The 12,773-nt window shown below is 44.5% G+C and overlaps 1 protein-coding gene across 1 annotated transcript in view; it reads left to right on the forward strand.

Moving 5' to 3' along the window:
- The window catches only part of LOC115101588 (calsyntenin-2-like), a 315,037-nt gene that overhangs the window by 268,357 nt on the left and 33,907 nt on the right, over positions 1-12,773 (forward strand). Inside the window, exon 9 of the mRNA XM_065005859.1 lies at positions 6,879-7,041. Coding sequence (XP_064861931.1) covers positions 6,879-7,041 — 163 coding nt within the window. The remainder of the gene's footprint in view (positions 1-6,878; positions 7,042-12,773) is intronic.

Below are 12,773 nucleotides of genomic sequence, written 5' to 3' on the forward strand. Positions count from 1 at the left end.
GTGTGTGTCAGAGATTGTTTTTATGTGTGTGTGTTAAACTTGCTGATCCTCCTCCTGTCATGCTAAGATTAATGCCTTATGTGTTTTTCATTACAGGGCGCATGTACTGTAAGCTGGTGGAAAATTCTGCGTTCACCTTTCTGTAACAGCTACATAATCGCTGCTTTAGGGACATTAGTTATGTTGTGAAGGAGGTATGGAGAATGAACAGTGTGTACACCTCACTGTCACATAACACCAGCTAAACCAAAGTGGCATCTTATTCTGTTGTAGTTAAAGTCAACCATGGATGGCAAACATAAAGTGATGAGGTGATTAAATATTCTCTCTTTGTTGTCGTCCTATAGCTTGATAGGATCTTAGCTTTGAGTTCTGTCAGAGAAATAATTATATAGGAAGAGAGACTGCAGATTCTTTCAAACAACAATTGTATTATAAGATTTGCAAACATGAAGCAATCAACCATCACCAAGAATGGTTCAGGTTTGAAAGCTTAACAAACATAGTCGGGTCTCTGCTTTTATAGAAAAAGTACAACTTATTTTGTCTACGTGACGGTTTAGCAGATGTGTGGAAACGGGCGGAACGTAGTTTAAAAGGTGATGACTTTGTCTGTGCAGATTAAGATAGAGGTTGATAGTACGAGGGCTCAACCGTATAACTGCGTTTTGTCACTGTTCACACTATAATGTGCTCCTTCCTGCAAGGTTCCACACAGCTGGCTTCCTGCAGACAGTAAACCCACGGGATATCTCACATGCTGCGGTTGCACCGAAACGGATCTTAGCTGTACGCCCAGTCTTATGACTAAGTCACACAGACAAGCTTGTATCAGGTTAGAAAAAACACTAGCATATAACAAGAGACTGTTCTTTAAGCAGTAAAACACAGGATAGCATGACTAATTATGTAATTTTCCACGACAGTTCTCAATCCGTGTAGCTATAGGAGCTATAGGAGATGCTTAAAGGATGAATAAATTATTTCAGAAGCTAGCAGATTCATTACTTTTACCAACAACAGCTGAAAATCCCAATAAAACTACTTCACTTTTTGAAGTTCACTTTCCTTGCTTTGTCTAACACCATCATGAATCTAGCAAATACGTTTTGTATGTCAGAGTGCAGTATTTATTTAGTTTCATAGCACATACGTTTGCTAGTAGGTTTCCCAAACTGGCTTTAGCTGGGTCCTGCCCGGGCAAGTGCAGGGGGTGTGCCTAGCAACACGAGCCTCGGAGGGAGGAAACGTCTGGATAGCTCAAAAAATACCCATGATTCAATGCTAGGTTCGGACCAAATGGCTAGCGCCACAGCTAAAATGGCTTTGAAAAAATATGATTTCAGCTAATAAGGAGGAGTATCTAGAAAATAACTAGATTATGGCATTCACCAATAATAAACTATTTACAGTTGAAGTCGGAAGTTTACATAGACTTAGGTTGGAGTCATTAAAACTCATTTTTCAACCACTCCACACATTTCTTGTTTACAAACTATAGTTTTGGCAAGTTGGTTAGGACATCTACTTTGTGCATGACACAAGTAATTGTTTACAGACAGATTATTTCACTTATAATTCACTGTATCACAATTCCAGTGGGTCAGAAGTTTACATACACTAAGTTGACTGTGCCTTTAAACAGCTTGGAAAATTCCAGAAAATGATGTCATTGCTTTAGAAGCTTCTGATAGGCCAATTGACATCATTTGAGTCAATCAAAGGTGTACCTGTGGATGTATTTCAAGGCCTACCTTCAAACTCAGTGCCTCTTTGCTTGACATCATGGGAAAATAAAAAATAAATCAGAAATATTGTAGACCTCCATAAGTCTGGTTCATCCTTGGGAGCAATTTCCAAACGCCTGAAGGTACCACGTTCATCTGTACAAACAATAGTACGCGAGTATAAACACCATGTGACCACGCAGCCGTCATACCGCTCAGGAAGGAGACGTGTTCAGTCTCCTAGAGATTAACATACTTTGGTGCGAAAAGTGCAAATCAATCCCAGAACAACAGCAAAGGACCTTGTGAAGATGCTGGAGGAAACAGGTACAAAAGTATCTATATCCACAGTAAAACGAGTCCTATATCGACAAACCTGAAAGGCCGCCCGGCAAGGAAGAAGTCACTGCTCCAAAACTGCCATTAAAAAAACCAGACTACGGTTTGCAACTGCACATGGGAAGATCATACTTTTTGGAGAAATGTCCTCTGGTCTGATGAAACAAAAATAGAACTGTTTGGCCATAATGACCATCGTTATGTTTGGAGGAAAAAGGGGGCGGCTTGGAAGCCGAAGAACACCATCCCAACCGTGAAGCACGGGGGTGGCAGCATCATGTTGTGGGGGTGCTTTGCTGCAGGAGGGACTGGTGCACTTCACAAAATAGATGGCAACATGAGGAAGGAAAATGATGTGGATATACTGAAATAACTCAAAATCTCAAGACATGTCTCAAGTCAGGAAGTTAAAGCTTGGTCGCAAATGGGTCTTCCAAATGGACAATGACCCCAAGCATACTTCCAAAGTTGTGGCAAAACGGCTTAAGGACAACAAAGTCAAGGTATTGGAGTGGCCATCACAAAGCCCCAGAGGTGTGGACTCAAGTCACATGACTTGGACTCGAGTCAGAATCAAGTTACAAATATGATGACTTGCAACTCGACTTTGACTTTAACACCAATGCCTCATGACGACTTGGACTTGAGCCTTTTGACTCGGCCTGACTTGATACCCTGCCCAAGCGTTCTCATGGCTACCCATGTATTTCCATGGAAATATACAGTTTATTTGGAAAGTAATAAATATATAGATATTTTTAAAAGCATTCATGATTTGCGTAAATGTAATATACTAACTATTACTCTTATTAAAAATATGAAATGGTATTACATTTGGTGAAGAACACAAACTCAAAGTTTAGGACTTGAGACTTGACTTGATACTTCACGGTCTTGACTTGAGAGTTGACTCGGACTTGCCTGTCTTGACTTGGGACTTGACTTGGGACTTGAGTGCTAAGACTTGTAACTTGTAAAACAATGACTTGGTCCCACCTCTGCAAAGCAAGAAGGCCTACAAACCTGACTCAGTTACACCAGCTCTGTCAATAGGAATGGGCCAAAATTCACCCAACTTATTGTGGGAAGCTTGTGGAAGGCTACCCGAAAAGTTTAACCCAAGTTAAACAATTTAAAGGCAATGCTACCAAATCCTAATTGAATGTATGTAAACTTCGGACCCACTGGGAATGTGATGAAAGAAATAAAAGCTGAAATAAATCATTCACTCTATTATTATTCTGACATTTCACATTCTTCAAATAAAGTGGTGATCCTAACTGACCTAAAACAGGACATTTTTACTAGGATTAAATGTCAGAAATTGTGAAAAACTAAGTAAATGTATTTGTCTAAGGTGTATGTAAACTTCTGACTTCAAGTGTCATATAATAGGCACATTTGTGGACATAAGTCTAACTTACACGACATTTAAGCTTATAGAGTTATCAAAAGTATGATCTGTAATTCAACATGCTCATAGTCATTCAAATAACAACCACCACCATCATTACATGTAATCCAGCCTATCTGAGATCACTGTGACACATAGGGACAGATTTGCTGTTTTTCTCCAGGTGAAAAAATGTACACCTGTGTTTCCCAGATGATATTAACCATAGAGACCAGAACAAAAAGTAAACAGTAAGGGCAAAGAGGATGGTTAAGACATTTCAAGGAGCATTTTAAATTAATACTGTTACATGATTTTGCTTTAGCTTTCTGTTTGGTGTTTTATGACTGGAAAATGTTTCACCTGGTGCAAAATGCTTAGTTAGTCAACCTGTCCCATAGAGAGACGGTAGTACCCAGAGAGGGGATCAGAGGAGGGTCTGTGCCGTGAAGAGTGCCGTAGTATCTCCCTGGAGAGAATAGTCAGAGAGAAGGGAGAGAAGCTACTGAGAGTGGTTGTTCCCAGGAGACATCAGTCAGTTACAGGAGGTCTCATTTTACTCTCCACAGCGTGACAGCGACACCTGTGTGTGTGTGTGCCTGCATGCATCCGTGCACACATAGGGATGTGAATGTTTATGTGTGGGTGACTACAAGTGCCTTTTGTATAGGTATACACAGTATATATATATATTCACATCTATGCCTGCATGAACCGCGTATCAGTGTTTACCACTGCGTGGGCCGCGTATCAGTGTTTACCACAGCGTGGGCCGCGTATCAGTGTTTACCACAGCGTGGGCCGCGTATCGGTGTTTACCACAGCGTGGGCCGCGTATCGGTGTTTACCACAGCGTGGGCCGCGTATCAGTGTTTACCACTGCGTGGGCCGCGTATCGGTGTTTACCACAGCGTGGGCCGCGTATCGGTGTTTACCACAGCGTGGGCCGCGTATCGGTGTTTACCACAGCGTGGGCCGCGTATCGGTGTTTACCACAGCGTGGGCCGCGTATCGGTGTTTACCACAGCGTGGGCCGCGTATCAGTGTTTACCACTGCGTGGGCCGCGTATCGGTGTTTACCACAGCGTGGGCCGCGTATCGGTGTTTACCACAGCGTGGGCCGCGTATCGGTGTTTACCACAGCGTGGGCCGCGTATCAGTGTTTACCACTGCGTGGGCCGCGTATCGGTGTTTACCACTGCGTGGGCCGCGTATCGGTGTTTACCACTGCGTGGGCCGCGTATCGGTGTTTACCCCAGCGTGGGCCGCGTATCGGTGTTTACCACTGCGTGGGCCGCGTATCGGTGTTTACCACTGCGTGGGCCGCGTATCGGTGTTTACCACAGCGTGGGCCGCGTATCGGTGTTTACCACAGCGTGGGCCGCGTATCAGTGTTTACCACTGCGTGGGCCGCGTATCGGTGTTTACCACAGCGTGGGCCGCGTATCGGTGTTTACCACAGCGTGGGCCGCGTATCGTTGTTTACCACAGCGTGGGCCGCGTATCGGTGTTTACCACAGCGTGGGCCGCGTGATCGGTGTTTACCACTGCGTGGGCCGCGTATCGGTGTTTACCACAGCGTGGGCCGCGTATCGGTGTTTACCACAGCGTGGGCCGCGTATCGGTGTTTACCACAGCGTGGGCCGCGTATCTGTGTTTACCACTGCGTGGGCCGCGTATCGGTGTTTACCACTGCGTGGGCCGCGTATCGGTGTTTACCACTGCGTGGGCGCGTATCGGTGTTTACCGCAGCGTGGGCCGCGTATCGGTGTTTACCACTGCGTGGGCGCGTATCGGTGTTTACCACTGCGTGGGCCGCGTATCAGTGTTTACCACAGCGTGGGCGCGTATCGGTGTTTACCACAGCGTGGGCCGCGTATCGGTGTTTACCACTGCGTGGGCGCGTATCGGTGTTTACCACTGCGTGGGCGTATCAGTGTTTACCACAGCGTGGGCCGCGTATCGGTGTTTACCACTGCGTGGGCCGCGTATCGGTGTTTACCACTGCGTGGGCCGCGTATCGGTGTTTACCACTGCGTGGGCCGCGTATCAGTGTTTACCACAGCGTGGGCCGCGTATTAGTGTTTACCACAGCGTGGGCCGCGTATCGGTGTTTACCACAGCGTGGGCCGCGTATCGGTGTTTACCACAGCGTGGGCCGCGTATCAGTGTTTACCACAGCGTGGGCCGCGTATCGGTGTTTACCACAGCGTGGGCCGCGTATCGGTGTTTACCACAGCGTGGGCCGCGTATCGGTGTTTACCACAGCGTGGGCCGCGTATTTACCGACAGCGAGCGACCTAATGCGGTCTTACTCACACTGATGAAAGAAAACAACATTTTAAATGATGCCTCATGTTTGTGAGCATGAAAGGCTTCCTGGGTGTGCGAGGCATCAGGGAAGGAGTTAGCCATGCCTGACTGCCTTGTGCGCCGACTAGAGAGGTTGTTCAAGGCTCACTGGTAAATCAGCAGCATGAGATTGCATTACTTGAATGATAAACCCTTCAGAGCACTCTGGAGACATCTACAAACACACTGTTTGACAGTTATCTCCCTCCATATAGTTGATTTAATAGAATGAAGTTTCCCTCAACTTCTGATCTAAAGCCAGTTTGGAATTGAATTGGGAGTTGAAAGCTGATTCTAGCTCTGTGCGTGGGGGATTCTATCCAATCATCCACAGTGCTGCAGTACTACTATTTGACAGCTATCTCCCTCCACAATAGATCTCAACCATGTACGCCGCAATTGCCCCTCAAACGTCTAATCCAAGGTCAGTTTCGCAGTGTACCCCCTGATAGTTACAACTCACAGTTGGGGAGTTTGAAGCTGATTTAAGATCAGAGCGTGGGGCCAACTTCTCCCTGGAAGTATCTCAACACTAGACACTTGCCAGGGGGGGAACATAACACTATTATTATAAGAGCTGAGCTGGGTCAATTTCCTTTCGATTGGCTGGTGCTTGACTGACTGCTGGGCTGGATTTGACAGGCTTTGGTTCTTCCCCCAGGGAGGTTTTGGAATAAGTTAGTGTTTTGGGCTTAATGAAAAAGTTGTGTGATGGTCCCCTGACTCAGCGCTCGTAAATCCATGTCCCCTAATGAGCGACTCCTTACAGTTAAACTTCATTAATTATCCTGAGAACAAATTAACAAGAGAGAAGCGGGATGAATTTGAATTAAGTTTAATGTGTTTTTCATTACTGAGATTGGGAGGGAGACTTCCAAACATACATTGTTGGGTTTGGGCTTTATGATAACCATAAATAAATAGTTAATTTAAGAAATATCATCCACATGGGTTTGTTTGTTACAGTATGAGTATGTGGGAAGGTGATTATCAATGTGCTTAAATACCAACTAGATCTACACAACTCCTTGGTGGGTTTAACTCAATGCTAACATCATGTCTTACAGATCTGTGATAAGGAGTGGCACTACTACGTGATCAACGTGGAGTTTCCTGCCGTGACGCTCTTTGTGGATGGCGTGACCTACGAACCCTACCTGGTGACAGACGATTGGCCCATCCATCCCTCATCAATCGACACCCAGCTGACAGTGGGTGCCTGCTGGCAAGGTCATTATAGACTCTTATATACTGTCCTGTGTTCATTCCAACTCCTTGAAACTCTGAGGCTGTCCTAATATGGACACCATACCAGAATAACAATATTTTGTACTGTAAAATAAAGGGAGGGGAGGGAGTTTCTCTTGGATTCAGACATTCTATCACAGAGCACACAAAGAATGCAGCGGTTTTCAATATCCCAGAAACCCCTGCATATTGGATTTGATTGAAAAGGGCCCTATGTATGTTTCATATCATGTTTCAGCCATTTCCCTGAGCATTACCATTGGGGTGTCTTCGTGCAGTTTGAAGGAAGTTGCTAACTAGCTTTATCTCGGTTGCTAACTAGCATTAGCGCATGCTAGCTGTTACCATTAGGGATGACCCCATTTAGTTGACTGGTCGATAGGCTGTTGGTCGACTGAGATTTCATGAGTCGGGCAGTGGCAAAAATTGTTCAGGGTGTACAAGACACCTGTCTGATTCGCGCCTGTCTGAGTGGACTGATCCATTGTGGAGGCCATGGGGATGGCACAGACCATCACGCTAAGACATGTGCTACTTTAATTGTACAGTATATGGTTATATTATGGTAAGAACAACGCTTTTTCCCACGTTGGATAGTGGTCGTTGTCCGCAGCACTGTTGAATTGGCGCCTTTTCCTAGACCATGTTGCTATGTGCATAATAATGAACCACCATATTGGTGTTGAGAACGGAGGCAGCAGCGGAGGTAGGAAACAAGGAAACAGCCCTTGAATTAGTTGTCTAAGATGAATGAGGAGAGAGGAAACCCCAACTCAATTAGGCCTATAATCAATAGCCTAACTGTTAAATATGCCTGGCTTTATAAATCATCTATATTCTGTATATCTACAGAAATAGGACAGATCCTGCTTCTGTTCGATAGCCTACTGATTCTGTGAGCACCAAGCCTCACGTAACCACAACATGTCGGATAAACAGTTTTTAATCTTGGCAATGCTGTAATAAAGGCTTTACAATGTTTTTGTTAGAACAGCCTCTTTGTTATTACTTATAATTTATTTAGTGTTGTTTACACGGTTCCAAATTGTCTGAAAAATAAAATGTATAATAATCTCCTATCTCCTTCTTATTGTAATTATTAAAATTATTATGATCATCATTATAATAATAAGTCATGTTGTTATCATTTGTGAGCTTAATATAACAGCCTTGTATAACCACCATCAAGCTGTAGGCATCCTGTTAAGTCTTAATAACATAACTTACTTAGGCCTATATTTCTACAGACTACAGGAAAAGGCAGGCTGAACAGGCCCCATTAACATCGACGGGGCTTTAGAGGAGCGGGTCAAGAGTTTCAAGTTCAATCAATCAAATGTATTTATAAAGCCCTTCTTACATCAGCTGATGTCACAAAGTGCTGTACAGAAACTCCCTAGAAAGGCCAGAACCTAGGAAGAAACCTAGAGAGGAAGCAAGGCTATGAGGGGTGGCCTGTCCTATTCTGGCTGTGCCGGGTGGAGATTATAACAGAACATGGCCAAGATGTTCAAATGTTCATAGATGTCAAATAATAATAATCGCAGTGGTTGTAGAGGGTGCAACAGGTCAGCACCTCAAGAGTAAATGTCAATTGGCTTTTCATAGCCGATCATTCAGAGTATTTCTACCTCTCCTGCTGTCTCTAGAGAGTTGAAAACAGCAGGTCTGGTACAGGTACCACGTCAGGTGAACAGGTCAGAGTTCCATAGCCGCAGGCAGAACAGTTGAAACTGGAGCAGCAGCACGACCAGGTGGACTGGGGACTGCAAGGAGTCATCAGGCCAGGTAGTCCTGAGGAATGGCCTTAGGGCTCAGGTCTGAGAAACAGAAAGAAAGAATTAGAGAGAGCATACTTAAATTCACACAGGGCACCGGATAAGACAGGAGAAATACTCCAGATATAACAGACTGACACTAGCCCCCCTACACATAAACTATTGCAGCATAAATACTGAAGGCTGAGACAGGAGGGGTTGGGAGACACTGTTGCCCCGTCCGACGATACCCCCAGACAGGGCCAAACAGGCAGGATACCCACCCACTTTGCCAAAGCACAGCCCCCACACCACTAGAAGGATATCTTCAACCACCAACTTACCATCCTGAGACAAGGCCGAGTATAGCCCACAAAGATCTCCCCCACAACACAACCCAAGGGGGGGCGCCAACCCGGACAGGAAGATCACGTCAGTGACTCAACCCACTCAAGTGATGCACCCCTCCTAGGGATGGCATGGAAGAGCACCAGTAAGTCATTGACTCAGCCCCTGTAATGGGGTTAGAGGCAGAGAATCCCAGTGTAGAGAGGGTAACCGGTCAGGCAGAGACAGCAAGGGCGGTTCGATGCTCCAGTGCCTTTCTGTACACCTTCACACTCCTGGGCCAGACTACACTCAATCATAGGACCTACTGAAGAGACGAGTCTTCAGTAAAGACTTAAAGGTTGAGACCGAGTGTGCCTCTCACATGGGTAGGCAGACCATTCCAAAAAATGGAGCTCTATAGGAGAAAGACCTGCGTCCAGCTGTTTGCTTAGAAATTCTAGGGACAATAAGGAGGCCTGCGTCTTGTGACCATAGTGTACGTGTAGGTATGTACGGCAGGACCAAATCGGAAAGATAGGTTAGCAGTAAAACCTTGAAATCAGCCCTTGCCTTAACAGGAAGCCAGTGTAGAAAGGCTAGCACTGGAGTAATATGATCAAATGTTTTGGTTCTAGTCAAGATTCTAGCAGCAGTGTTTAGCACTAACTGAAGTTTATTTAGTGCTTTACCAGGGTAGCCAGAAAGTAGAGCATTGCAATAGTCTAACCTAGAAGTGACAAAAGCATGGATACATTTTTATGTATCATTTTTTAACAGAAACTTTTTGATTTTTGCAATGTTACGTAGATGGAAAAACTTTTCCTTGGTATAGTATTGATATGTTCATCAAAAGAGAGATCAGGGTCGAGAGTAACGCAGAGGTCCTTCACAGTTTTATTTGAGTGTACAACCATCAAGATCAACTGTACAACCATCAAGATTAATTGTCAGATTCAACAGAATATCTCTTTGTTTCTTGGGATCTAGAACTAGCATCTCTGTTTTGTCCAAGTTTAAAAGTAGAACATTTTGCCGCTATCCACTTCCTTATGTCTGAAACAGAGGCTTCCATGGAGGGCAATTTTGGGGCTTCACCATGTTTTATCTAAATGTACAGCTGTGTGTCGTCTGCATAGCAGTGACAGTTAACATTATGTTTCCGAATGACATCACCAAGAGGTAAAATATATAGTGAAAACAATAGTGGTCCTAAAATGGAGCCTTGAGGAACACCGAAAGTTACAGTTGATTTGTCAGAGGACAAACTGATATCTTACAGACAGAAAGTTCCTTGGTGTCCACATCACCAACTAACTATCATGGTCCAAACATACCAAGAGTGTCGTGAAGACAAAACTTTTTCCCCCTCAGGAGACTGAAAAATGTGGCATCCCCAGATCCTCAAGAGGTTATACAGCTGCACCATCGAAAGCATCCTGACCAGTTGCATCACCGCCTGGTATGGCAACTGCTCGGCATCTGACTGTAAGGCACTACAGAGGGTAGTGTGAATGTCCCAGTACATCACTGGGGCCAAGCTTCCTGACATCCATGATCTATATAATAGGCAGTGTCAGAGATAAGCCCATAAAATTGTCAGAGACTCCAGTCACCCAAGTTATAGACTGTTTTCTCTGCTACCGCACAGAGCGCCAAGTCTAGGACCAAAAGGCTCTTCAACAGCTTCTACCCCCAAGCCATAAGACTGCTGAACAATTAATAAAATCACCACCGGACAATTTACATTGACCCCCCCTCCCTTTTGTACACTGCTATTACTCGGTGTTTATTATCTATGCATATTCACTTCACCCCCACCTACATGTACAAATTACCTCAACTAACCTGTAACCCCGCACACTGACTTCGGTACCGGTGCCCCCTGTGTATATCCTCGTTATTGTTATTGTTATTCTTAATGTGTTACTTTTTCTTCTAATTTTTTATTTAATCTACTTGGTAAATATTTTCTTAACTCTTCTTGAACTGCACTGTTGGTTAAGAGCTTGTAAGTAAGCATTTCACGGTAAAGTCTACACTTGTTGTTTTCGGCTCGTGACAAATAAAGTTTGATTTGATTTCAATCATTCATTCATTAATGTCATTACAGAGCATACAAGTCAATCATAATTTCAAATGCAATCAAGCATTTTATTTAAAATAAAATAACAATGGCCTCCCGGGTGGCGCAGTGGTTAAGGGCGCTGTACTGCAGCGCCAGCTGTGACAGACTCTGGGTTTGCGCCCAGGCTCTGTCGTAACCGGCCGCGACCGGGAGGTCCGTGGGGCGGCGCACAATAGGCCTAGCGTCGTCCGGGTTAGGGAAAGTTTGGCCGGTAGGGATATCCTTGTCTCATCGCGCACCAGCGACTCCTGTGGCGGGCCGGGCGCAGTGCGCGCTAAACAAGGTTGCCAGGTGCACAGTGTTTCCTCCGACACATTGGTGCGGCTGGCTTCCGGGTTGGATGCGCGCTGTGTTAAGAAGCAGTGCGCCCTGGTTGGGTTGTGTATCGGAGGACGCATGACTTTCAACTTTCGTCTCTCCCGAGCCCGTACGGGAGTTGTAGCGATGAGACAAGATAGTAGCTACTAAAACAATTGGATACCACGAAATTGGGGAGAGAAAAAGGTCAAATTCAAAAGGAGAAAAAATAAAATAACAATGCAACTTTTGAATAATTAGAGTAAACAATAAATAAACTGTTCTGTTTCGGAAATTGCATTCACGAATGTGACTGTTTATAGTCTTTGCTTTTCCAAAAATTTAAAAAATTAAACGTTACAACAGACTCTCTGGTATGCTTATAATTTTTTTAATGTTTGCATTGTTCCAAACGGTCAGAATAATTATATTGTAATCTAACAGTAACTGTTTGTCAAACATAATATGCACGCAGAGCTTCTTACCTTGATCTCCAGTATTTTGTCACAACGAGTAAAATGTATTCCACAAATCGACTACCGCTTTACCTCCTGAGCAACCAGTAAACAAACATTCCCCCGTTTCAAGTTTATTTGTCACATCCTCTGCATCCATTTTGCTATCACGTGTTCAGAGTTGGTTATAACGTATTTATTGATGTGATTATGATATGGTATAGGTCAGGCTCGATTGGTCATGTGCATGCGATGCGTACATGTGTCACATAAAGAGAGCAAGGGTTGAGGGAATATGTAATGTTTTTCCTAAACAAATGGGGTATTTCGGTAACAGAACTTTTCAGTTAGAAATGGCTGTAATTACATTGCAGCTTCAGCAACACGGACAGCGCGATAAACACTGTTGAAATTCTGTGGTGGTCGCTGCAGCAGGGAGGAGACATCAGGCAACAATTCTCAGCCCGGCCCGGCACAATCAAATCAATTGCGGTCAGACTCCCTCTAGTCATTTGTGTGTCTTAATTATATCATGAAACAATGTGCTTAAAGCATCACACAAGCTCAGTGAATACAGTTGATTTGATTAACACATAGGATGTGTCTATAAATGGAAAAATACACGTTTGGTCAAATTGGTCAACAAAACAGACGACTCTCGGTCGACCTAGTTACCATAGACTTCCAGTCATTGCACTAACGCTAGTTAGCATTGGCTCACGAAACAACCTCTGACATCGAGTCATTCTT

The sequence above is a fragment of the Oncorhynchus nerka genome, linkage group LG20, assembly GCF_034236695.1.
Source record: "Oncorhynchus nerka isolate Pitt River linkage group LG20, Oner_Uvic_2.0, whole genome shotgun sequence".
NCBI classification, from domain to species: domain Eukaryota; kingdom Metazoa; phylum Chordata; class Actinopteri; order Salmoniformes; family Salmonidae; genus Oncorhynchus; species Oncorhynchus nerka.